General features: G+C 36.2%; 2 protein-coding genes across 2 annotated transcripts; both read left to right on the forward strand.

Annotated features, from left to right (window-relative positions):
- Positions 1 to 3,760: 3,760 nt before the first annotated feature.
- LOC112023871 (uncharacterized) lies at positions 3,761 to 4,713 on the forward strand. The gene is made up of 2 exons (XM_024056493.1): positions 3,761 to 4,310; positions 4,436 to 4,713. The coding sequence occupies exons 1-2, from the start codon at positions 3,761 to 3,763 to the stop codon at positions 4,711 to 4,713; spliced, it is 828 nt and encodes a 275-aa protein (XP_023912261.1).
- A 1,479-nt stretch (positions 4,714 to 6,192) lies between these two features.
- Positions 6,193 to 27,189, forward strand: LOC136064335 (serine/threonine-protein kinase ZRK1-like). The gene is made up of 6 exons (XM_065765966.1): positions 6,193 to 6,486; positions 19,236 to 19,297; positions 19,735 to 19,846; positions 25,509 to 26,121; positions 26,207 to 26,339; positions 27,045 to 27,189. The coding sequence occupies exons 1-6, from the start codon at positions 6,193 to 6,195 to the stop codon at positions 27,187 to 27,189; spliced, it is 1,359 nt and encodes a 452-aa protein (XP_065622038.1).
- The last annotated feature ends 428 nt before the right edge of the window (positions 27,190 to 27,617 follow it).

A 27,617-nucleotide genomic window follows, 5' to 3' on the forward strand; every position in this document is an offset into this window, starting at 1 on the left:
CTCTGCCTTTCTCATATCCCAAACACACACACTCTCACAAATGGAGGCGAGGAGATCTAACGAAAACGACGGCAAAGATAACAGCGGTCGATCTGTCAATGATGATGGTAGCTTTAAGGTATATCGATGACAACTTTGCCGATCCCATTGGGTTTTTCTAATGGGTTTTTGTAATGAGTTTGGTTTTGATTTGTATTTGGTTTGGATTAATTTTGAGTTGGGCTTGGGATGGGTTTTTCGGTGGGTTTAGGGTGGGTTTTCTAATGGGTTTGAATTGATTTTGAGCTGAGTTTGAGATTGATTTCCGATGGTTTGGGTTGATTTTGGGTTGATTTTTTGTTTGGATTTTCAACCGTTGAAGTGGGTTGTGGTGGTGGAGGTTGGTGGTGCTGGATTGCGGTGGTGCTAGTGGTTGTTGGTGATTAGGTCTTTGTCTTCTTCTTCACATTGAAGAGACTAGGGTAAAGGAGAGAGAGACTGATAAGAGTAGAGCTGTGGGGAAGAGAGATTGATGAGAGCAGAGGTGAGAGAAAAAGTTAATAAAATAGTAATATACACAACTACGGTAATAGTGTAAATATACATGATTACTGTAGCAAATGTGTATATTTACACAACAATAGCTTGATTGATGCGGGACAAATTTAGGAGATATTATGTAATGTTTGCATCTTTTTTATTTTGCACCCACTGATGTGAGTGCCCTTACACTTCGCATCTTAAACTTTTCGAATGCACATTTTGCACCCTAAACTATAACCATTGTTACACTTTGCACCCCGATGTTAAATTTGCCATTAACTTGCATGGAAAAGTATGACATCATGTGAAAAAACCCAATTGTTCATCTTCTCATTCCCTTAAAAATAAACAAGAAATTACACTTTACCACCCTAAACTATACCCTTGATTACACTTTGTACCCTAGGCTTTAGATTTCCGTCCAAGTTAATAGTAAACTTAACGTCGGAGTGCAAAGTGTAACAAGGGTCATAGTTTAGGGTACAAAACGTGCATTTGAAAAGTTTAGAGTGCAAAGTGTAATCTAGGGTATAGTTTAAGGTGATAAAGTGTAATTTCTCCCAAAAGAATCAAGTGTTAAAAGAGATGGAAATAGTAGTTTCACTGCAATTAGTAAGGCCAAACGTCATTACGTCCAATTTTCGTTTCACTTAACCCTAATTTATACTATATATGAATATGGACACATTAATGAAATTCTCTTGAATTAAACTATTAATTTGTAAAACTACGTTTCAAGTTCCTTTTATAAGTTGTAACTATTGAATTATATATATTATTAACAAAATGATAGTTGGGGGACATTGTATTTACGTTAAAGTTTAGAATGAAAAAAATGTAATTTTCCAGATTAAAATTATCGTAAAGAAGCTCTAGAATTTTAGATTATGTTTTGTAATAGTTTTTATTTTCTATTTTCAAAAACTTGTTTTTGGGAATAGAAAGTGTAGGAAGGATAGGCCTAGAAATGTATATTGGGCCTTGGGCCCTGTCCGAGGACACTTAGTAGTTCAAAGACAAGGGAACATTGATATAATGGTAAGGGCTAGTGAATGGAGGAAGGTGATTCGTCATAAGGGTTCAGAAAGGTGGTCCAAGAACAAATGCATCCTCAACTTAATAGAGCAGAGGTCAGAAGGGCTGATGTGCCGTCAACGGCAACATTCTGAGCAGTTCTAATGGAAAAGACGAGCATCAGGAAGGAATAAGACGAAGGGGAAGGTAAGAAATATCTAAGAGAAAGCTACTACCACCTCATTAAATACTTTGTAGCTAACTCTCTGGCCGCATTAATGTGGAAGTGATACCTAAACAGTGATGTTCAGCCTAACAGCTGCCACTAAAAGTTTTAGGAATGTGCTGATAGGACAAGGATAAAAGCTGACCATTTAATCTAAACATGGAGGGTGGAGATAGAATTAAGGAGGGTAATATAAAGGAGAGAAATCCCATTACAGGGAGGGATCAGAGAATCTGTGGAAAAACACTATAGCATTGAGAATTATAATTATAACCTAGTTTAAGAGAGATAGAGATTTCAAGAACCACTCTCCTCGGACATTGCCAAGGATGAACTTCTTTGCCCAACACTTGTTTTGCTATTGTTTTTCCTTGCTTTCTTACCATTTTTAGTCCAAAGTGAGTGTTGTCCACTTCATTAAAACCTAGTTTCTAGCTCACTTTCTACAAATTCATTGTATCAGGCTCTTTGGGCTTCAATCCAAAACCATTTGGGCTTAGGACTCAAATCTTGCTCTTACAATTGGCGTCGTCTGTGGGGAGTTACTTGAGCTTTAGGAAGATAAATGTTCGATCATGGTAGGCTCTGCGCCAAACCGGGAGGAATCTATGGTGTCTCAATATCAAGATCATTTTCTCAATCTTGAGCGAAGAAGGGACTGGGAAGTTAGCGTGCATACCACCCATACTAGTAGGAGCTAATCTAGAAGTGGGAGTCACGTCTCTCATGAAAAGAATACTGAAACCATGCAATTGGAGATTAACCGTTTATGAAGGAGGATACGCCGCGAACGATGGAGAAGGACTCCTTCAAATTCTGACTTTTCTTCCGATGATGATGGAGATGAATACAAGCCCAGGTTGAGGACTCCTCCTAGTGAGTCTCTCTCGTGTGATGAGGATCACCACCATAAACATAAACATAAGAGCCCGTCTTGCAAAGGCCTAGGAAATGACGCTATGAGCAGGGCGTTAAACCAAATTTCCAAATCACATTTCACACGCTAAATTGAACGAGGAAAACTTCCTCGGTGGTTTACTCAGCCAACATTCACCGTGTACAATGGTCAAACGGACCCTATAGAGCATGTAAGTCACTTCGACTAGAGAATGGTTGTTCACTCCAAGAACGAGGCCTTGATGTACAAGGTTCTATTAATTTGGGGCCTGTGGCAATGAGATGGTTTGATGGCCTAGGAGCAGGTTCTATTAGTTCCTTTAAGGAACTCACTCGGGCATTCGAATCTTGTTTTGTTACTTGCAGTAGAGTTCCTCGGCCCTTGGACTCTTTGTTGTCCATGACCATGTGAGAGGGAGAGACCCTAAAAACATACTCTAACAGATACTAGGAAATGTTTTAATGAAATTGATGGAAATTTTGATGACTTAGCTATAAGGACTTTCAAGGCTGGCCTGCTGCCAAGCATGATTTGAGGAAATCTTTGACAAGGAAGCCTATTAGAAGTGTGTGTCAGCTCATGGACCGTATTGATGAGTACAAGTGGGTAGAGGAGGACCAATAGCAAGGGAAAGGGAAGGCTATGGTTATCCCTCAAGATAGGAGGGGTTTTAGGTCGATCAGATACAACAATAACCAGCCCCGAAGGGACTTTCCTAGGTAATTTATGTCTACTGCTACTCAAGTGGTTGGCACAATGTTCCGAGAGCCGGTACATCAGGTCTTGCAAAAATAAAGAATGAGCCATATTTTAAATGGCCAAATAAGATGGAATGAGACCCTATGAAGCACAACCAAAACCTTCATTGCCAAAACCACTAGGAGCGAGGACACACAACAGAAGATTGCAAAACTTTATGGAGTCATCTGGAACAGCTGGTTGGAGATGGAAAGTTAAAGCAATTTCTATATCTGCCTAATGAGCAAGGGGACTAGGCAGGATCGGCATCTCAAAGATATACTTCTTCAAGGCTACCTTTAGGCACAATTAATGTTATCCTTGCTGCTCTAGGAAGAACCGGTTCTCATCCCTCTAAGGTGATGTCTGTGGCTTGGCCTCCCGCTGAGGACTCTAACCCTGAGTCGAAGAGGGGTAGGATGGAGGTCCCACCAGTTTTGAGTTTTTCTAATGACAACAAAGTTGGAACCTTGCAGCCACATAATGATGCTCTAGTAGTCACCCTCAGGATAGAAGGGTATGATGTGAAGAGGGTGTTGGTAGATCATGGCAGCGATGTAGAGATCATGTACCTCGATTTGTATGAAGGACTAACATTGAAACCTGAAGATCTAGTATGTTATGATTCACCCTTGGTGGGCTTCGATGGAAAAGTTGTTATTCCAAGGGGCCAGATTAGACTACCCGTGCAAGCAGGTTCAGAAGTGGTGGAGGTAGACTTCATTATAGTGGATGCTTATTCTCCTTACATTATAATTGTAGCAAGATCCTGGCTTCATGCCCTGAGGGCCGTTTCCTCCACCCTACACTTAAAGGTGAAATATCCATCAGGGGATGGAGTCGAGGAGCTAGTTGGGAGCCAGTCTATAGCTAGGCAATGCTTGGTAGCTGCAATTAGACATCAGGCTGGAGGTGAGTCTTCGGCGCATGCCGAACAGGACTTATAGCAATTAACGATGTCAATGCTACCCACGGGTATGGTGATGGAAGGGGCAAAGTGTGAGGGATTAGAAAGAGTTATTGTTATTGATGATAAGGAGAAATTTTTCGAGTTGGAGTCCAACTACCTCCTTGGGAGAAGGAGGAGTTGATAGTCTTTCTTTGGAAAAATATTGATGTATTTGCATGGGATGCTTATGAAGCTCCTGGGATGGACCTAAGTTTCATTTGCCATCATTTGAATGGTAATCCATCTGTCATCCCCAAAAAGCAACCACCTCAGCACTCATCTAAGAACCATTCTGATGCCATCAAAGAGGAGGTGATCAGGCTTAAACGAGCTGGGGCTATTAAAGATGTGTTTTATCCTGAGTGATTGGCCAATACTGTGGTGGTGAAGAAGAAGAGTGGAAAGTGGCGAGTATATGTGGACTTCACAAATTTGAACAAGGCCTGCCCAAAAGACTCCTTCCCCATGCCTCGGATAGATTAGTTAATGGATGCAACTGTAAGCCATCCTCAGATGAGCTTTTTAGATGTCTTTCAAGGGTACTATTAAATACCTTTGGTTTTGGGTGATTAGGAGAAGACAACTTTTGTTACTCCTACTGGTAATTATCACTACAAGGTGATGCCCTTTGGATTGAAGAATGCAAGGTCTACCTATCAGAGAATGATGATTAGAATGTTCAAGCCATAATTAGGCAAAAATATCGAGATTTACATAGATGATATGGTGGTGAAGAGTAAAGTGGTGTCCGAGCATGTGGAAGACCTCGGGAGTATTTTTGAAATACTAAGGAGGCACAAACTGTGCCTCAATGCTTCCAAGTATTCTTTTGTCATTGGCTCAGGTAAATTTTTGGGTTACATGGTCACTCATCGTGGGATTGAAGTCAACCCTGATTAGATTAAGGTAATTAACAATTTGCAACCTCCTCGAAATCCCAAAGAAGTCCAGAAGTTAACAGGGATAACTGCTGCTTTAAATCGATTTATCTCTCAGTCAATAGACAGATGTAGGCCTCTCTTTTGGTTGTTGTATAAGTGGAAGGGGTTTGAGTGGACCGATGAGTGTGCCCTGGCCATCCAACAGTTGAAGGAATACCTTTCTTGGTTACCTATTATGTCCCGACCTAAGAAAGAGGAAGTCTTGTTTGCTTATGTTGCTGTAGCCTCCCATGCGTTAAGCTTAGTATTGATACGAGTTGACAATGGAGTACAAAGTCTAGTTTACTTTGTGAGCAAGTCACTGCATAAGGCCGAGGTGCATTACCTTCCATTTGAAAAGGCTATTTTGGCAGTGGTGCATGCTACGTGTAAGCTCCCTTACTACTCCCAAGCTCACACAGTTGTTGTTTTAACTGAACTTCTGCTTCAATCACTACTTCGAAGAGCTAATTACATAAGAAGGATTGCCAAGTAGGGTATGATTCTAGGGGCTTTTGATATCAGGTATATGCCTTGCACCTCTATCAAGGGCCAGGTTTTCACATATTTAGTGGCCGAGTTTGTTGAATCCATATTGGAAGAGGAAGGAGAAAAGTAGAACATGGATGGAAAGTCAATTGGCGTGGTCTCCCTATAAGAACCTTTATCCTGGAGGGTATTCGTAGATGGTGTAGCAAATCAGAGAGGATTTGGAGTAGGGCTAGTTGTAATATCTCTTGAGAAGATCATTATTGAAAATCCTTAAGGTTGGATTTCTCAACCACCAATAATGCGGCTAAATATGAAGCTCTGTTGGTAGGAATGACTATGGTTCAGAAAATAGAAGGAAAAATAGTAGAGGTATTCAGATTCGAGATTGATTGTAGGCCAGGTAAAGGGAGAGTTGAAGGCCAGAGATGTCAGAATGCAAGAGTATTTGAATCAGGTTAAGCGCTTGCAATCAAGGTTCGAGTCTTTCACCTTACTGCAAATCATTAGGAGCAGAAATACGCATGTTGATTCTTTTACCACCCTCGCAACCTTCTCGGTGCAGAGCTTACCTCGAGTTATTCTTGTTGAGGACTTATGTAAACCTACTAAGATAAAGAAAGGAAATGTCCAGATTCATCAAATTAGGGTGGCACCTAGCTGGATGGATTCTATTGTACTATTCCTTAAGGAGGGTATCTTGCCCGAGGAGAGGGCCAAGGCTGATAAAGTGTGAAGAAAGACTCCTCGATTTTAGCTGTCCGAGGATCAAAAGTTGTACAAACGCTCTTTTTCTGGGCCATATTTGCTATGCATATATCCTAAAGCAGCAAAACCACTCCTAGAAGAGTTACACGAAGTGATTTGTGGAAGTCATATATGAGGCAGATCATTGTATCACAGAGCCCTCACACAGGGATATTGGAGGCCGAACATGCAGAAAGAAGCACAAAAATACGTGAAGAAGTGTGATTAATGTCAGAGATTTGTTCCAAATATTCATCAACCAGGGGGTGTACTCAACCCTCTATCTAGCCCTTGGTCATTTACTCAATGGGGTTTGGATATCGTAGGACCATTCCTTAAGGCAGTAGGGAATAAGAGATGGATGCTGGTTGGCACAGATTACTTCACCGAGTAGGTTGAAGCTGAACCATTAGCAAATATCAGGGACGTGGATGCCTAGCGATTTATTTGAAAAAATATTGTCACTCGGTTTGGGATCCCTCATACCCTCATCTCGGACAACGGTCTTCAGTTTGATAGCAAAGCTTTCAGGAGGTACTATTGTGACTTGGGTATTAAGAATAGGTATTCAACTCCAGCCTACCTATAAAGAAATAGACAGGTTAAGGCTGTCAATAAACTCATAGTAAATGAACTCAAAAAGAGGTTAGATGATACTAAGGGTAAATGGGCAGAAGACCTACCCTATGTTCTTTGGACATATCACACTACACTTCGAAGGTCAACAAAATAAACCCATTTTCAATGACTTATGGGGCCGAGGCTGTAATTCCTTTGGAGACCGGATTCCTGATGCTGAGGACAAGCTCTTTCACTCTGAACGATAATGACAGGTTATTAGAGAAGAGTTTATATTTGATTGAAGAGTAAAAAGCAAATGTAATGGTTCAATTGTCGTATTATCAATAAAAGCTCAAGCAAAGGTATGACTTAAATGTAAGGCTAAGGCCATTTGTGCTTGGAGATTTGGTATTAAGAAAGGTTTTAGGTACTGTAAAGAACACAGCATGGGAAAAGCTATGGCCCAACTAGGAAGGGCCATATCGTATTACCTCAGTAGCTGGAATAGGTGTGTATTACCTGGAAGATATAGATGAAAATGTTGAACCACGCCCCTGGAATGTAAATAAGCTACGAAGATATTATTATTAATGAAAGTCTTTTCTGCTATATTTTTGTTCATGACATTATGCATTACACCTCTTATTTTTCTGAGTATTAAATAGAACATTGGTTATGTCTGGCTACTCAGACCACATACCTTGGGTAAATTAATACTTCTTATTATCTGCCTAAGTATTAAACAAAACTTTGGTCATGCTTAGCTTCTCGGACCACATACTTGGGGTAAATTAATACTCCTTATCATTTGTTTAAATATTAAATAGAACCTTGGTCATGCCTGACTTCTTGAACCACATACATTGGGTAAATTAGTACTTCTTATTATCTGTCTAAGTATTAAACAGAACATTGGTCATGCCTAACACCTTGGACCACATACCTTGGGTAAATTAATACTCCTTATCATTTGTTTAAGTATTAAACAGAACTTTGATCATGTCTGGCTCCTCGAACCACATACCTTGGGTAAATTAATACTACTTATCATTTGTTTAAGTATTAAATAGAACCACCTTGGTCATGTCTGGCTCTTTGGACCACATAATTTGGGTAAATAAATACTTCTTATTATCTGCCTAAGTATTAAATAGAACATTGGTTATGCGTGGCTCCTCAGACTACATACCTTGGTTAATTAATACTCCTTATCATTTGTTTAACTATTAAACAGAACATTGATCATGTCTAGCTTCTCGGACCATATACCTTGGGTAAATTAATACTCATTATCATTTGTTAAGTATTAAACAGAACCTTGGTCATGCTTAACTCCTCGGACCACATACTTTGGGTAAATTAATGCCCCTTATCATTTGTTTAAGTATTAAACAGAACTTTGGTCATGCCTGACTCCTCGAACCACATACTTTGGGTAAATTAAGGCTCCTTATCATTTGTTTAAGTATTAAACAGAATCTTGGTCATGCTTGGCTCCTCGGACTACATACCTTAGGTAAACAAATACTTCTTATTATATGCCTAGGTATTAAATAGAACCTTGGTCATGTCTAGCTCCTTGAAACACATACCTTAGGTAAATTAATATTCCTTATTATTTGTTTAAGTATTAAACTGAACCTTGGTCATGCTTAACTCCTCAGACTACATACCTTGGGTAAATTAATACTTCTTATTATTTGTCTAAATGTTAAACAGAACCTTGGTCATGCCTGGCTCCTCGGACCACTTACCTTGGGTAAATTAATACTTCTTATCATTTTTCTAAGTATCAAATAAAACCTTGGCCATGCTTGGCTCCTCGGACCATATGCCTTAGGTAAACTAACACCTATCACTACTATAATATTCTAATAAATGGATAAAAAAAAAAAAATTTGTTGTAAGCCAATGTATGGTTTACCATTATCTCAGATCAAAAGGGAAGGCCTAAAGAACCTATTGTCAGGTTAATGACTTGTTTCAAGTATGTAAGCAGTCGAAGCTTTTAGGTGTTATATATATGAGTGGGAAAAGTAAGTAGGAAAATTCCCGCTCCAATCCCCATAAAATCTCCAGCCATTCAATCTTCATTGTGCCGTAGAGTGTGGGGAGCATGGAGCAGCAGAAATTAAATGCAAGCGCATCCCAGTTGCCGAAATGTCAGCAGCGTACATCGAACAGTTGAAAAGACGCTTGCACGGACAGAGATGACGTATGGTAAGATTAGGGTAATTGCAATAATATCAAAATCCTCATTTTTTATTTTGATGAGCAAAAGAGGAGAATTTCAAGGGGCTATTGTAGGAAGGATAGGCCCAAAAATGTATATTGGGCCTTGGGCTCTGTCCAAGGACACTTAGTAGTTCGAGGACAAGGGAACATTGATATAGAGGTACGGCTAGTGAATGGAGGAAGGTGGTTGGTCATAAAGGTTCAAAAAGGTGGTCCGAGGACAAATGCATCCTTGACTTAATAGAGTAGAGGTCAGAAGGGCTGACGTGCTGTCAACGGCAACATTCTAGGCAGTTCTAATGGAAAGGACAAGCATCAAGAAGGAATAAGATGAAGGGGAAGGTAAGAAATATCTAAGGGAAAGCTGCTACCACCGTATTAAAGGCTCTATAGCTAACGCTCTAGCCGCATTAATGTGGAAGTGATACCTGAATAGTGATGTTCAGCCTTACAACTGCCATAAAAGCTTTAGGAAGGTGTTGATGGGACAAGGATAAGAGTCGGCCATTTGATCTACACATGGAAGGTGGAGATAGAATTAAGGAGGGTAATATAAAGGAGAGAAATCCCATTACAGGGGGGATCGAAGAATCTGTGGAAAAACAATGTAGCATTGAGAACTATAATTGTAACCTAGTTTAAGAGAAATAGAGATTTCAAGAACTATTCTCCTCGGACATTGCCGAGGAAGAACTTCATTGCCCAACACTTGTTTTGCTATTGTTTTTCCTTGCTTTCTTACCATCCTTAGTCCAAAGTGAGCATTGTCCACTTCATTAAAGCCTAGTTTCTAGCCCACTCTCTACAAATTCATTGTATCGGGCTCTTTGGGCCTTAATCCAAAACCATTTGGGCTTGGGACTCAAATCTTGCTCTTACAGAAAGAAAAAACAATTTTCTAGTATTTTTTAAATCAAAAACATGTTTGTTTAGTTGAGGAAAAATAAAAAGAAGAGTTTTCTAAAGAAAAAAATATTGAAATATGATGTTACTAGGATTCGATCCCTGACACTAACTCATTAAATGAGATGGATTCATTAAATCAGAGGCGTGTTTTAATTGGCTTTTGAAAACTAGAAATTGAAAATAGCATTTTGCCTATTTTCAAATTACTTCACAAATTGAGTTTTGAAAACAGTTTTTGTTTGCTTTNCTATTTTCAAATTACTTCACAAATTGATTTGAAAACAGTTTTTGTTTGCTTTCTATTTTGGATTGCCAAACAAGCTTTTTAATGTCAAAAATAAAAAATTGTTTTGAAAACAGAAAGTAAAGGGAAAAAACAATTACCAAACATACCTTTAGAATTCTTAATTAGAACTGTGGTAAGAGATTCAATAATTCCAAATATACTTTTTACATTAATAATTTAATATACTTTTTGATAGATTTTCAAGTTGTTTTGAAGTTTATTATTTTGAAGAAAATTATTGGTTTATGTTGTGCTAGTAAAATTTACATTATAAATTAAATAAATTTTCATATTTTCCATATTTTTGTCCTTATTTTAAGCTATTGTTTCATATTTTTGTTCCTAATAACTGCTGCCTTTCAACCACGCATTGCATTTGCACCACGCATTATATACAAAGATGGTTATAATTATATCATGCCAATATTGTGCGACGTATATGAGTGGATTAATCTGCTCGTATTATTATTACTAGCCTCACGCGCGTGCTCAGAGGCTTTTCTATTTTTTGGGTAACAATTAATTTAGAGCATCATTATAATTTTGGATCACTACATTTTCCAATAACAAAAAAAAAAAAAAAAAAAAAAAAACTCAGGGTGTGATGAGTATTATGTGTAATGAAATAATTTTTCATCACACAACTATAGTTTTTTTTTTTTTTTTTTTTTTTTTTTTTTTTGGTAATTGGAAAATGTAGTGATTCGAAATTATAATGGATGCTTTAAATTAAACCTTACCCAAAATATAGAAGAGCCTCTGACATAAAACTAACATGCCAAAATTTATATTTTTCCCCAAAATAATCCTAGTCCAAGCAATGAATATTTTTTAAAAGGTACAAAATTATGATCTCACCATTAGTTTCTTGCATAGCATTTTGCTCAACTAGCATATTTCGTGCCAAGTTACGGATATGCGTAAGACAACAACTTGGTGTAGCCTCACGATTAGGTGGTATTAGTGATACGCATGATGATGTTGAATTAGAATGCACAACGTCTTCATTTAAATTTGTTGGACTTCCCGCTAATGTAATATCACCACCTAAAGTTTGTTGTCTTCGTCTTGCATAATTGGCACGATATCTTGCCAATCAAATTTGTCTGCTTTCATTGTCTTCTATTTGTCTACTACATCGATCATAATATCTTTGTAGTTCTCGACGACATTCTACGTCATTAGTACGAGTCATCAGTGTATTTTCCGAACTCTTTTTTGCATTAAAATAGACAAAAATAATTGTGTTAGTTGCACATATATGCATATTTAGCGCAATAATTATTCTTTAGTCCAAATAGGGTGTATTTAAACTTGCAAACATTGGAGTAAATTATAAATTTTTGTTATATAAAAGTTTTGCAAAATAATATTTCACCCTTATTTTTGAGTTGCAATGGTCTGACACTAAAAATATGTAAACACAATATTTTAGGCATAATATATATATATATATTTAAATAATAGCTCAATTGGTTGAAATTTCCCTCCCCCAACTATTGAAGGGTATTAAAACAAAAATTGTATAGAAAAGGCTTCATGTTATTAATTTATTTTTCTTAATAATATTTTAATGGGAGTTATATATGAAGTTATTATCTTAAAAGATAGTCACTTAGTAAAAAAAAATCCATAAAAATAACTAAAAAAAGGTAAGATGGGTATTTGAATTTAGATTAACACCAAAAATTTACACTGTTGTTTTGGTTTTGGATTTTGAAAATTGATCCAAAACATTTCAAATAGTCATCCCTAGACTAATAGATCATTAATTTCCCAATGAAATACGCCACACACTTCTCTCTTGCTTGCACCACTATGCAATGTGAACAAATGACATGAGGATCTTAAATGTGATTGCCAACTTTGCTTCTAGATATTGTGCAACATTGGAATCGATCTCTAGGTGAGCCTCTTTTCTTTTTTCTTTTTAATTTATTTATTTATATAAATAAATACCATTTGAGGAGTCCACCTATTCTCTAAGTTTAATATCCAGCAATGTAATTTTTTTTGGTGCATGTATTATTTTTTTGAACCCAAGCCTTAATAAATAAAAATACTTGGGTAAAAATATATAAAATGTGGGTTTTTATTTTTTTTCCTCTTTTCTTTAAATATAAAATTATAAAATCATGGAAAGAATTACTTCTAAATAATATCTAAATAATAGACAAAATTTTAGGAATAAAAAAACTTAAAACATTTTAAAAAAAAATTAATGTAAAACATAGCCGGCATATTATTAAAATACTTAAAACATGGATTTTTTTTTTTTTTTTTTGCTTGAAGTTGTAAAAAAATAGGAAACCAACATTGAAAGACTCACCGCCCTCAAAAAAAAAAAAAAAAAAAAAAAAAAACCAAAACAAAACGTTGAAGGACTCACAGCTTATTAATTGAGGACATGTAACACTTGATGCAAATTGAAAAGGCATGGTTTGTTTGAGTCTATTCATCATGTGGATGAACTGAAGAACTTTGCAGCCAACCATTCTTCCTCAAGTTGGTGTTCTGAAGTCGCGTACTTGGATCCGCGCATTGGTTAGTCACGTACTTGGGAGCCGTGCATCAAAGGTGGAGACTGTCACTACAGATCAAGTCCAATTGGGTATTGGGGTAAGGGTTCAACTGTAGGTTGGTAAGGTACTTGGGATTCCTTTCTTGTAACTGCTTGATTTGATAATAGTGGAGTTTCGGGAGTGGTGACCTGAAAATCACCCGGTGGGGTTTTTGCCGTTAGGGTTTTCCCCATTCGTAAACAAATCACCGTGTCATTTATTTTTTTTCCACTGCATATTTAGTATTTGGTGATTTGTTTGTGCTTCCACGTATTTGCATGTTAAATTGATTAATTAATAACTTGGCTAATTAATTAATTAATTAGGGGTCATTTAGATTGTGACCAAACAATCCTATTCTTGAAATCTACCACATAAATTTAATTTCTCATTGGTAAACCAACACATGGAGAAGAAAATTAACACATAATCTGATAATCCAAGACTTTTTTTTGCTAAACGATAATCCAAGACTTAACATATTACTTGCTGCAACTTGTATTAAGACTTAATATATTACTTGCTGCAACTTGTATTAAGACTTAAGAAAGCACGGACGTGTATTGCAAGGAGAGTAAAAATCCTAACCTAAAACATGTCGTTTTGAGAGAATCCCTTGCACCCAAAATTAGTTTACTCTCTCTCGATCTCTCTCCTTCTCACGCTAATCTCCTCTGCCTACACATCAGTATGGTAATTCTTCTTTAGCATCTTGTTATTGGCATTGTTATTACGACAAATAATGTAGAGAAGAACGAAGCCGAATAGTACTAACCTCAAAGCCTACACATCAGTGAAGAATCATAAAAAATGAAACATCTTTTAATAGTGTCTTGTGAAGGCCTGTAAAACAATAGACCATAAAATATCCAGTAAGTCTTGAAATAACAATAAGAAAAACATGGCCAAATAATGTAGAGAAGAACTCCATAAGAACTCTAAAAGACAAAAACAACCTCATAATTCTTTAATAACCTTTCCGGAGAAAAACTATGCTAAAATCACCAATTAATTTATCATCAATTCATCACACGTCCACTCACTTTATGTACTTTAAGTTAACAAAATTAAAGTAAGAATATATGAAGAATTGAAGAAGTGCTCGACAAAACACTCACATAACTTTTCCCTCAAAAAAAAAAAAAAAAAAAAAAAAAAAAAAAAAAGAAAAACCTCAAAAACNTTTCTCAAACAATCAAACCGCTTGAATTCCAAAATTTTGATACCATTTTTAAAAATTTTTAAAAAAAAAAAATCTTCAATTTTATGAACAATACCCTAATTCAGCAACTGGCCATAGAAAAATTGAAACAGAGAGAGAGAGAGAGAGGTATTTGGCTTTAGGAATAGCGAGGGTTTCATCACGCAAGCGGTCCTTGATAGAGTGGAGTTGAAGCTCCATCCCCTTTAATGTTGCGTCCACCGCTGACAAATCCGTTATACTTGTAGTCCGGTACACTAAAATTGCAAACAATAACAACTTCAATATCCATGGATAAAGACGTGAACGAACCTGATTGGACGAGAGAGAGAGAGAGAGAGAGAGAGAGAGAGAATGAGTGTTTCATGCAATGATGAGGTCTGGAAGCTAGGCAATACAAGTGTTGAACGAAGACATCAATGACTCCAACGACGTCCCAGCTGCTTTCTTAGCCACCATCCATCTCTCTCTCTCTCTCTCTCTCTCTCTCTCTCTCTCTCTCTCTCTCTCTCTCTAAAATTGAATTGAATTGAATTATACTATTTGATTTCTATGACTCTGATATTTGCTATGCGACTGTGACTTTTTTGAAATCCTGGGAAATGATTCTGGCGGGAACATTGGTTATGTTTCCCTAATTTTTTTTAAATGACACCGTCTCAAGTGTGTTCGCTCACCATCTACTATGACTTGAATTACAATTGGCCCTTAAAACAAAAATTTGTAAAATCATAAAATACTATTTTGATCCTTAAATTTTACAAAAAAAAAAAAAAAAATTCATCTATAAATTATTGAAAATGTTGGGAAATTTAGACTCCGGTTGATAAAATTAACAAGTTTTAAACCCAAGTTGTTAATTAGATTTATTATGAATAAAACTTGTTAAAACAAACAAATATTAATATCATGTCAAAATCATGTGTAGCGAAAAAGTAAATAAGACAAGATATGATGACTCAAGAAAACCAATGAAACAAACTAGTTTCATAGTAAAAAACTTGTGGTGAAATTTTCCTGAAAAGTAATCCACTATAATAAAGAGAAGTTTCAGATCTAGTTCAAAACTTTTGTCTCTAGACTCTACAATCCCCGTAGATGAACTCACAACAAAAACCTTCTACTACTTCAAAATCTCTGAACTCTTCAATATATGAACACCACCCTTTGATGCACAAATCCCAGTACGTGGCTAACCAATTGCTCGGATCCTAGTACGCGACTTAATCACCAACTAGAAGAAGATTATTGGCTGCAAAGTTCTTCACTTCATCAACAATGAAGATCAAGAAGCACTTGGTTACAAAACCCTAAGGCGCAAAAGGTGTAGTAGCTTCTTTCAAAGAGAATAAGGCATCGGTCACCTTTTGCATATGTTCTCCTTGTATTCTCTTATGTGAAAGCCTTTAGAATAAGTCTTATATAGGTTTAGGGTTGTGAGAAAAAAAAACCCTACACATACATGTCATCATGGACCGAAAATCAAATATGAAAATTTGAATTCTCGTAACCTCGATCGATCTAGAGGTGTGAGGAGGTGTCGAGCTTTAAATTTCGACAGATACAGCTATCGAGAAGCTATCGAGGAGCTGTCGAGAGGATAGAAGATTTCTCGATCGATCCACCAGCTGTCGATAAGGTGTCAAGATTGCGATAACAATCAACTAAAGAGCTCAATAGATAGCCTAGCTATCGGGAGGTGTCGAGCAACTATCGAGTTATCTGTCCGCAGGTGTCAAGCTATCTGTCTAGCTTCATTAAATAGTTTTTCTTCACTTGTTTCTTGGTCCAATCTTCATGGTTTTAATACTAGACTTGAACAACATGTTTCTTGAAGTATTAAATATATCCTAGATCTACCCAATTACAAGTAAAATATGTTTTGTCAAAGGATTAGCCAACTACATAAAATAGTAACATATGTTTCTAACAAGTGAATCACATATGTCCTAATAATCTCCCCTTTTGGCAATCTATGACAAAACCACAACAAACAAATGAACATATGAGAGAAGTCATAATCATTCAACTCATACTCATTTGTTGAATACAATAAAATCTATTCTAACACAAACTCTTGAAAAACTTTGCAAGAAGAGAGTTTATGGCAAGTAGACTTTGACAGTCTGTATTTCTAAAACACTTTAAACAAAACTCATTAAAGCATCTTTGTGTGAAACAGAAATAATAGATTGCATACAAGTAAAAAGAAACATGTGTATAAAAATAGAAAAGAAACAATACATGTAAAGGTAGGTGAAGAAGACATACATCATCATATATATATATATATATATCAAAGATAAGCACAATGTATGTAGACATTGTCACAAGATCGGTGTACAAGAAAAAGGAAGTAAGCACTTCCTCTAACAAGATGAAACACATCTCCCCCATACAGAGGAATGTATTTCTCTCCCTAACATGTAGAATCTGAAAAAGAAACCACATATCTCATCACAATTTCTCTCCCTTTTTGTCATGATTGACAAAGGGTACAAGAAGCTAAAAAGCTTCACCCGAGAAACATAAAAATGATTAAGGATGATCAAGGGGGCACAAGGAAAATCCATATAAATACATAAATGTGATGAAACAAAATGCTATGGATGACAAGATAATAGAAGAATGCAAAACATGTGAAAAACTATTCTCTCAAAAAAAAGTTAAGCACATAGATCACAAAACACACACACACACTAAACAAGTCTAACCAATTTTATATTTCAAAAATAAGTCAAAATAATTTAGTGAGCATACATTAACACGTGTAAACCTTGTGATGGCCAAATCACATTGTACTTGCACATGTATCAAGAGTAGCAAAGAATATTGTGTGTTATGTGTGAAAAACATCGCAAGATTGCATAAGTATATATATGTTATGACGATTTTAGATATGAGAAAAATCATAACTGTTTAATGGGACTATCACCTTCGAGGTACATCTTATAACTCCCGCATCTCCTAGAATACACGCTTGCAATCATATTTAAAGTATTTTTTTTTATCTTTTTGCTTTTTATTTTTCTTTGCATATTTTTCTTTTGATAAGCATGTCATGCATAGGCATATAAGAGAGAGAAAAGAAATACCCAATGATATTTGACATTCCAATTTTTCTATACCAAAACACACAAATGTTATTAACATCATACTTTTGCTATGCCGAAACATACATATGTCATTTATGATTAGCGGGCAACAGTGGTGAGATGGTTATTTATGCCTTTCTCTTAAGATTTTCTAATCCTTCCCGTGAAAAAGAGTGATACGAGTGTTAAGTACAAGAGATAACTTAATCTTACTCATCACAAACAAAAGCTACAAAGCTCACTTGCTTAGTTGTGCATAGAGATGCTCATCTAAACTACAAAAGATACAAAGTTTAAAAAATTTTGTTTCAATGGCCATCCGATGTACACAAATACCAATGTACACAAACACATATTGTTTTGTATTTTTCTGATTTTTTTTTTAAAACAAAACAAAATAAAAACAGACAAACAAAATGAAAGCAGAAAGAAAGATGCATATGCATGAAGGTATGATAGAAAGGTACAGATGCATGAAAGCATGATTTCAAAAATAGATAAGAAATCAAGTAAAAAGAGTCCTGCTTTAGATTGAAAGAATTAAAGTAGAGGATAAACTAAAAAGACAATTAAGTCTTATGTTCTTTCTCATCCACACAGTACGAGTCTTTGGCCGTGAAGATGAAAAGGCAGTAAAAAATAGTAGTTTCTACCTTATTTTTATCTTTCTATTTTTCATCCTCTCTATTTTCATTCCAACTAAACACACTCTTAAAAAAAATATTTAAAAAATATTAAAAAATTTTGTAAAAGCTAGTGTTCGGGTGCTTTGATTTTGTCTGATAAAGTACATTTTCCTAGTTAGAGAACTAGGGGTGGCAGGTGGCAGGAGATTAAAAAAAGGAAAATAAATAAAAGGAGCACACGTATATAAGATGGGTCTAGGTGGTGTCCTTTACAAATTGACTTTTGAGTCCCCCATATGACTATATGTATAGCCTATTCTATGGGCTTTATTCCTAGGGAAATATATATATATATATATATATTTTTTTTTTTTTTTGAAGTGTTCCTAGGGAAATATTAGTGGCGGAAAGTAGAGAAACTTTACCACCTTAAATTATGCCTTAATTTACACTTTACACCTTAAACGATGGAAATGCACTGTTTGCATCTTAAATTATGGTTATTGTTATACTTTAGACTCCGATATTAGTTTTACTATTAAATTAGATGGAAATATGAAACACATGACTTGTACATGTGTATTGCTTAAGTGGAAAAAGCCTAAAAGACCAAAATACCCTCTTCATAATAAACTAAAAACAAAACTTTTTTTTCCAACTCTCTCCTGTCCACAACAATATAACAATAATTTTACAATAAATTCTATGTTATAAGTTATTATTAATAAGTAAAAAATTTATGTTAGTGGTAGCTTAAATTAAAACCAACAACTTATTGTTAACTAAAATTTGTTATAAAAATATTAAACACAGTGGGCAACTTGGAAAATTGACAGTAGCTTCCTACGATAATATTAATAACTCACAGTGGCTTTTTGCAAAAGTTCGTACCCAACTACCTCACGTGATACCGTGTGAGTCTTTTAAATTTGGAAAATGGGCTTTTATAAAATTCACGTTCTAGCTCCTTAAAGTGGAAGTGAGGAGACAGAATTTATATATATATATATATAAATTAATGATGGTTCTGAAATATAGTATAAGTTTCCCCTGATGCTATTTTTGTCCTTATGAGAAGAGTTGATAATGAGAAATTATTGGATATTTTTAGCAGTTTTTCTTAAGACAAATACCATTATAAGTTTTTCTTAAATTATTTGATTATTGAGTAGATGGTACCTATAAAATTGTTTTAGGTGATATCTAAAGTTTCTTAAATTATTTGATTATTGAATAAATGATATCTGTAAAATTGTTTCAGGTGAAATCTAAAGATTTAGAAAAAGTGTTAGGGAGAAATTCCTTTTGGTATGGCTTTTGGAGGTAAGTAACTTTTTTCTAATTGGTTTTATTTTTCTTATACTGTATTTTAACTACTGAAAATTGTTTATAATTGTTACAATTTTATTTAATTGTTTTTGCTACATTCATTTAAAATAAAGAATAAAAAATTATCACAAATATATTTTATTACTAAATATATGATTTTATATATGTATTTGAACGAGATATATGTTTGTTTAAACTATGATTTGATATATATGATTTTGGGCCATCTGATTATGTTTTGACTTTGATACCTAGCTTATTCATTGATACCAAAACTAGTTCTATATAAATAATACCTACTAAGCCTCCTTCCCTCTGCAGAACTATTCTAAAAATTCCTAGTGAGCAGAGCAGGCACAAAAAGAGCAAGGTTCCACGTTCCACATTCAAGCTATGCGAACTTGGTTGAGAGATCATTTCTTTAATTAAAGAAGAAAGGAAAGAGAGAGAGCATTTTTTGAGAATGGAAGCAAGTTACTAGAGAAGCTGATTGCCTCTTGCAACGGCAGGTCTATTCCCATTCGCACCTTCTCAGATCAACATGTAACAAAACAGAGATGAAGATAACAGAAATCTATGAATGCCGAAAGAGAAAATTGGAGAGAGGAATTGAGAAACTTTCTCTTAATCTTGTGATAAAATGAATCTGTACATGATGTGAGGTTATATACACCTCTGTGCCTCAACTCCCAAAATAGAGAGTAACAAACTAATCAAACCCGTATCAAAATCAGTTATAGCACGTGAGATACAAACTGAGTAAAAATAACAAATAAAACTACATGCCGTTTAGCCTCTAATTTAAATATCCTTGTAGCTTGCTTGTGTCGTTTAGTTCTTCTCTTCTTGCTTCTTATTCTTTGGGACTTTCTTCTTAACTGGTTTCTTCTTAACTGTCTGATACTCCCCCTCAAGATGAGATTCAGAACCATGTGTGTTCAACACATTCATCTTGGAAATTAGGAACTTCATTTGTTGGCTGCACAGTGCTTTGGTAAACAGGTCTGCTACCTGTGTATGTGTGGGAGTGAAAAATAAACGAATCTCCTTCTCTTGCACCTTGTCTCTAACCAAGTGACAATCTACCTCTATATGTTTTGTACGCTTGTGGAAAACAGGATTCTCACCAATGTGGATTGCTGCCTGATTGTCACAGAAGAGCATACCAGGTTGTGGATGATCAACTTCTAAATCTTTCAACAAAGCTAGCAGCCAAGTCATTTCACAAACAGTCAAGGCCATTGCCCTATATTCGGCTTCAGCTGATAATCTAGAAACTATGGATTGTTTCTTAGATTTCCATGAAACCAATGAGTCACCTAAGAAAACACAAAAACCAGTAGTGGATCTTCTGGTATCTACACAAGAAGCCCAATCTGCATCCGTGTAGGCTTTCAAGTGTAGATCAGACTTTGATGACAGAAGAATGCCTTGACCAGGTGACCCTTTGATGTACTGTAATACTTTGTATGCTGCATCAAGATGTGGTTTTCTAGGCTTAGCCATGAATTGACTTAGTTTATGGATTGAATATGTAATATCTGGTCTAGTTATTGCTAGGTATAGTAACCTTCCAATTAATCTTCTATAAACCCCAGAATCATCCAATAAATCACCTTGATATTTACTTAGTTTCAAGTTCTGCTCCATTGGTACCTTGCTGGGTTTGCATCCTTCCATACCAGCATCCTTAAGAACCCCTAATGCATACTTCCTTTGACATAATGAAATTCCCTTTTCTGATCTAGCAACTTCAAGACCTAAAAAGTATTTCAAATTACCAAGGTCTTTTAACTTGAACTCAAGATTCAAGGAGGTTTTGAGGTCTTCAACTGCTTGAACATCATTACTTGCAATGAGAATGTCATCAACATACACAAGCAATGCTATGAAAGTCTGATTAAAATGATATTTACTTAGTTTCAAGTTCTGCTCCATTGGTACCTTGCTGGGTTTGCATCCTTCCATACCAGCATCCTTAAGAACCCCTAATGCATACTTCCTTTGACATAATGAAATTCCCTTTTCTGATCTAGCAACTTCAAGACCTAAAAAGTATTTCAAATTACCAAGGTCTTTTAACTTGAACTCAAGATTCAAGGAGGTTTTGAGGTCTTCAACTGCTTGAACATCATTACTTGCAATGAGAATGTCATCAACATACACAAGCAATGCTATGAAAGTCTGATTAAATTTCTTGGTGAATGAAGAGTAATCAGATTTTGATTGCTTGAAACCATATTTCAAAATGGTTGTAGAAAACTTGGAGTACCACTGCCTTGATGCTTGTTTAAGACCATATAAAGACTTGTGAAGCTTGCAAACCAAATTCTCCCCCTTGCTGTGAAAGCCTAAAGGCAACTGCATATATACCTCTTCATGGAGAGTACCATTAAGAAAAGCATTGTTCACATCAAGTTGAACTAATTGCCAGCCTCTCACAGCAGAAACAGCAAGCAAAGTCTTGATAGTGGTGAGTTTAGCAACTGGAGAAAAAGTGTCAGTGAAATCCAAACCAGCTTGTTGAGTGAAACCCTTGGCTACAAGCCTAGCTTTGTATCTGTCCAAAGAACCATCAGCATTATACTTCACCCTATAAACCCATTTACACCCAATGGCCTTTTTGTGAGGAGGTAATGGGGTAATGGTCCAGGTTTGATTTGCTTCCAAAGCAGCAATCTCAGATGCCATAGCAGCCTGCCAGTTAGTATCCTTGACTGCCTCATGGTAATATGTAGGCTCAGGAATGGTAGAGATTAAGGAATAAAAATGGGCATAAGGGGTGGATAATTTTGAGGAAGATAAGTGGACAAAGGATAAGGAGTACCTGACTTGTTGGCAGAAAGAGAAGGAGCAAGATTATTACTGACAACTGTGCTGCACTTAAAATCAATCAGGTAGGCAGGTGGTTTAGACACTCTAGAAGACTTCCTAAGATGAACAGATGGTGTATTTGTGAAAGGGATGAGAGGTGAAGGTGGATTGGGGATAGGTAATTCTGCAGAAATTTCATCTGCAGAAGTGGCAGTAGGCAAATCTGCAGAATTGGAGACAGGTGAATCTGCAGAAGGGGGTGTGGGAATGTGGGAATCAAAGGTAGTGGCATCATTGTTAGGAGGAGATGCAAAAGAAAAATCAAACATAGAAGGAGTGGAGTGAGCTACTGAAGGAAAAAGATGAGGTAATGGCATGCTAGTGTGAGGAGATAAAGAATTAGATGAAACAAAAGGAAAAACAGTTTCTAGGAAGTGAACATCTCTAGAAAGAAAAATTCTTTTGGTGGTTAAGTCAAGTAACTTGTAACCCTTAACACCAAACAGGTAACCAAGAAATACACAAGCTGAAGATCTAGGATCAAACTTTTGTCTGTTGTGAGTAAGAGTAGAGGCAAAACACAGGCAGCCAAAGACTTTTAAGTGAGCAAAGGAAGGAGGTCTGCCATAGAGTTTTTCAAAAGGGGTTTGCTGGTTTAGGATTTTAGAAGGTAACCTATTTATAATATGAACAGCAGTCAGCACACATTCACCCCAATAGGATAAAGGAACATTAGATTGAAACTTCAAAGCCCTTGCAATGTTTAAAATGTGTTGGTGTTTCCTCTCCACAACTGAGTTTTGTTGTGAAGTGGCAACACATGTGTGTTGATGAATAATGCCCTTATTTGCATAAAACTCTTTTAAGAAAAACTCAGGGGCATTGTCAGTTCTAATGACCTTTATATTGGCATGAAATTGTGTGTGTATCATATTATAAAATGAGATCAACAAAGGTCTAGTGTCAGCCTTTGATTTCATAAGATAAATCCAGGTTGATCTTGTGGCATCATCCACAATGGTAAGGAAGTACTTGAAGCCATCATGAGTGAATTTTGCAAATGGTCCCCAAACATCACAGTGAATCAGATCAAAAGCTTTATTTGAAATGTGATTAAAAGATGGGCAAGGGAGTCTTTTCTGTTTGGCAATTGGACAAAGAGTACAATTCTTATTACTGTTAAAAATTTGTACATCAGGAATGGAACTATGCAAAGCATGAACCTTATTATCAGAGACATGTCCTAACCTCATATGCCAAAGATAGGACTTGGTAACACTAGGAATAGACATAGACTCAGACACAGAATTAACAAAGGATTGAAAAACAGACTCAAGGACTGAAGTAGCTGTTGAAACAGATTTGCTATTTGAAGTAGTATGCAGCAGATACAGATTGTCATGTAATTCACCCACTCCAATCGTCTTCCAACAAGTAAGGTCCTGGATAAAACACAAATTTGATAGAAAAACCAGGCAACATGAAAGTGTTTTGGTTAATTTGCTGACAGAAATTAGGTTGAAATTAAAGGAGGGAACACATAGCACATTTTCAAGTTTTAAAGTTGCAGTGACTTGAATTGTACCAATATGTGTAACATTGACTCTTTCACCATTTGGCAATTGAACAAAGGTTGATATAGAACTAGTTATGTGTGTGAACAAAGATAAAGAGTGGACTATGTGGTCTGTAGCTCCAGTATCAAGAATCCATACATCATTACCATGAGCAGCTTTATTGATAGGATTAATGGCAAAAACTGAATGGTGCAAATCTAAGGAAGCAAAATCAGACTAAGCAGTACACGTATTACCTGAAATAGCAGAATTAGCTGAATGTAAGGCATCATTGGTACCACCAGATGTAGATGCATGTGAACTGAGCATTGAAATCAGTTGTTGATACTGCTCTGATGTGAAAGGGAATGAATTGACCTGTGGAGTATCAACATGTCCTTGATCACCTTCAACCAAGACTTGATTTGCCATAGCCACTTTGCCTCTCTGCTTGTAACCAGGTGGAAATCCCACTAATTTGTAGCACTTCTCCATAACATGGCCAAGCTTCCCATAGTGACTACACATAGGCCTCCCTTTTGTGTTATTTCCTTTGACATACTTGTTGTTCCCTGGAAAAGAATTTCCCTGATTGAATCCTTGATTTTTGACTGCAAGAGCAGTTGATTCAACTAAGGGAGCAACAGTGAAACCTAAACATCTTTGCCTTTCTTCTTGAATCACTAAAGAAAATGCCTTATCAATAGAAGGACTAGGCTCCATCATGAGAATTTGTGTTCTAACTTGAGAATAAGAATCATTCAAGCCATTTAAGAACTGCATAAGAGAATCTTGATGCTGAAGTGCTCTGATTTTGTCATTCACACCACAATTACATTTACCACATGAGCAATATGGTAAAGGCCTGAAATTCAATAGTTGATCCCAAGCAGCTTGTAGATCAGTGAAGAATCCTGTGATCGTAGCAGCACCTTGCATCATAGTTGAAATTTGCTTCTAAAGTTGAGAGATTCTTGGTCCATTGGCTTGAGAGAAGCGTTTCTTGAGAGTATTCCACACTTCAAATGCAGTGTCTCTGTAAATCACACTAGCAGTGAGATGAGGAGAAACGGAATTCAAGATCCATGAAGAGATCATTGAATTGCATTTGGACCAAGCTTTCTTCTCTAATGGTGTGATTGCCATTGAAGCATTGATAGAGCCATCAACAAACCCTAGCTTGCTTTTGGCATCCAAAGCCATTATCATTGCTCTCGACCACATAGGATAGTTGTCCTCAGTTAATGGCTGAGTAACCAAAATCGCACTTGGTGTTTCACCATGGTGCAAGAAGAATGGACTATGTGGATCTTCCATTGGAGTCAGCTCTCGCTGAGAATAGGAAGATGAAGTAGTTTGATTATTCTGAGCATTTGACGCCATTGAAGAGGGCTCAGAGCTCTGATACCATGTAACAAAACAGAGATGAAGATAACAGAAATCTATGAATGCAGAAAGAGAAAATTGGAGAGAGGAATTGAGAAACTTTCTCTTAATCTTGTGATAAAATGAATCTGTACATGATGTGAGGTTATATACACCTCTGTGCCTCAACTCCCAAAACAGAGAGTAACAAACTAATCAAACCCGTATGAAAATCAGTTACAACACGTGTGAAAATCAGTTATAGCACATGAGATACAAACTGAGTAAAAATAACAAATAAAACTACATGCCGTTTAGCCTCTAATTTAAATATCCTTGTAGCTTGCTTGTGTCGTTTAGTTCTTCTCTTCTTGCTTCTTATTCTTTGGGACTTTCTTCTTAACTGGTTTCTTCTTAACTGTCTGATACAATAACTTGGCCAAGCAACCAACAATTATTGTGAAAAGCAGGAGTGGTTTTGGTACAAGGGTTCTCTTGAAGCACGAATTGTTTTCGTTAAGCGATTACCAGACTCTAAAGTATGGGCCGATTTAGCCATCAATGATTTAGTGATGTCTGTAAAGATGAGTGCTCACAGTAATGTGTTAAATCCCATAGGGAGTTGTCTTGAGACTCCATCTCCCATTTTAGTGTACCAATTTGCTGCCAATGGTTTTCTTATGGATCGAATTTATGTCTCGCGTGTTACTAAACGAAAAAATCAACCCATGGTATGGATGAGAAGGTTAAAGATTGCAAGGCATATTGCTTATGCAATTTCCTATCTCCATACTGCCTTCCATGGACCTGTCATCCACATGGCTATACGTGTGCACGGTATCTTATTAGATGAACATGATGTTCCCAAATTGTGCAACTTGTTTCATTCTGTATCACTCCCTGGGGGTGAAACTGACGTGAAAGGTCATGAGGTCTTGCAGAATTTCAGGTTCTACGCCCCCGAGTTTAGAGCATCAGGCAAGGTAATGGAGAAAACTGACGTATATGACTTTGGTCGGTTCCTTCTGGAACTTTTAACTGGAGAGAACTCTTATCATATAATTCGATTGACAATTAATGAAGGTTCTACCTTAATTAGTAGAATACATGCATAACCGTGCTCAAGGTCATTGCATAAACGAGATTGTGGATCCCGCAATCTTGGCAGATGGGGAAGGAGGTGCTAGTTTACAGCGGCAGTTACAGGCTGTGGTGGACCTTGCCTTGACATGTACAGAGGAAGATCCACATAGAAGGCCAACTATGGTAGATGTCACCAAAGGACTCAGGCGGATTGAGAGGTTCAGTTCTATAACTAAATATTAACATACTTGGGTTCATCCAGTCATATATATGTGTTATTAGCTTGAATTAACTAATGTCAAACCCCAGATGTTAAAATGAACTCAATTTAATTATGATATATAAAACTTTATTATAGAGATGTCTGCAAAGAACTCAGGCAGATTGAGAGGTTCGTTCCATAACTAAGTATCTACTTGGGTTGATATAATCATCTGTTTAGCTATGTATAATGTAGTTATTAGCTTAAATTAACTAATTTCAAAGGCTGGGATGATAGAATGATATAATGAATTGGTTTTAATTGTGATATAAAACAAAGTTCCAAATTTGCCCGTGCAAAGAATCATATGGTTATTTGGTATTCTCAATGAATTCAATCAGCTTTTGCAAGTAGCTTAAATTGCCATGGAAATTTCAAATTTGGACTGGCTGGTATGTAATCTACCCATGCAAATAGAATCACTTTATTGCATATCTAAATGTTTTAGGCATGAGAATGAGAAGAATTTACTTGATTTTCGATCAAATGACCATTAATGGAATTTGGATAAGTTACTAGGCTTATTTGATGAAGAACCATTTAATGTAATCATCAAAATCCCATTGCCACTGAGAAGCAGGCCTGATAAACCAGTATGCATCTTAAATAGTAAAGGAGAATTTTCTATGAGATCAGCTTATAATATTTACCAATCACACAGGTTCACACAGGTGGATGAAGAGACTTTGGGAAGTCTGCGGAATTTAAAGCTTCATGAGCGTTTTGAAGAGCATGCTTCTGCATCATTGAAGAGAAATGTTTCTAATGATGAAAGCCAAGCAGTGAAAGAAGCCTCCGAAGCTTAATTGTGACTGAATGATGACAGAGCTTGTATAGCAGTTCCGTGATTGAGAAGGAAATTATAAAAGTTAGAGTTGGTCAAAGAAGCATCTGTGAGTTTCTCCTATAGCAGTAGTAGCCCAGGCTATTTTTTGGAGCATTTAGATTTCTAAAGAGATGAAATTGCAGAATGTGATCATTGTGGCAGACTCTTAAGGTATGTATTGATGCTTTAAGAACTGGAGGATAGATTGGTATTGGCAAAGGAGTTTTTTTTTTTTTTTTTGCTAATCTTCAATGTCATTAAACTAAAAGGAATTACAAGAGAGGTACTCCACCCTACAAACCGGCTCTGATATGAGTGGGAGTTTACCTTTATTGAAACAAAAAGACTGACAGCCTGACAGGAGTTTAACACAAATTTAGCAACTGTATGAGCTGCAGAATTGCAAAG

This window comes from Quercus suber, unplaced genomic scaffold (genome assembly GCF_002906115.3).
Source record: "Quercus suber isolate HL8 unplaced genomic scaffold, Cork oak 2.0 scaffold_668, whole genome shotgun sequence".
Taxonomy (NCBI): Eukaryota; Viridiplantae; Streptophyta; class Magnoliopsida; order Fagales; family Fagaceae; genus Quercus; species Quercus suber.

Excerpts from the sequence above, each read along its gene's own strand:
- LOC112023871 (XM_024056493.1), top strand. The coding sequence starts at position 3,761 with ATGTCTGTGGCTTGGCCTCCCGCTGAGGACTCTAACCCTGAGTCGAAG. Across the intron at positions 4,311-4,435 it reads AATTAGACATCAGGCTGGAG|GAGAAATTTTTCGAGTTGGA; the intron begins GTGAGTCTTCGG and ends ATTGATGATAAG.
- LOC136064335 (XM_065765966.1), top strand. The coding sequence starts at position 6,193 with ATGCAAGAGTATTTGAATCAGGTTAAGCGCTTGCAATCAAGGTTCGAG. Across the intron at positions 26,122-26,206 it reads TCGATTGACAATTAATGAAG|ATGGGGAAGGAGGTGCTAGT; the intron begins GTTCTACCTTAA and ends CAATCTTGGCAG. Across the intron at positions 26,340-27,044 it reads GGACTCAGGCGGATTGAGAG|GTTCACACAGGTGGATGAAG; the intron begins GTTCAGTTCTAT and ends CCAATCACACAG.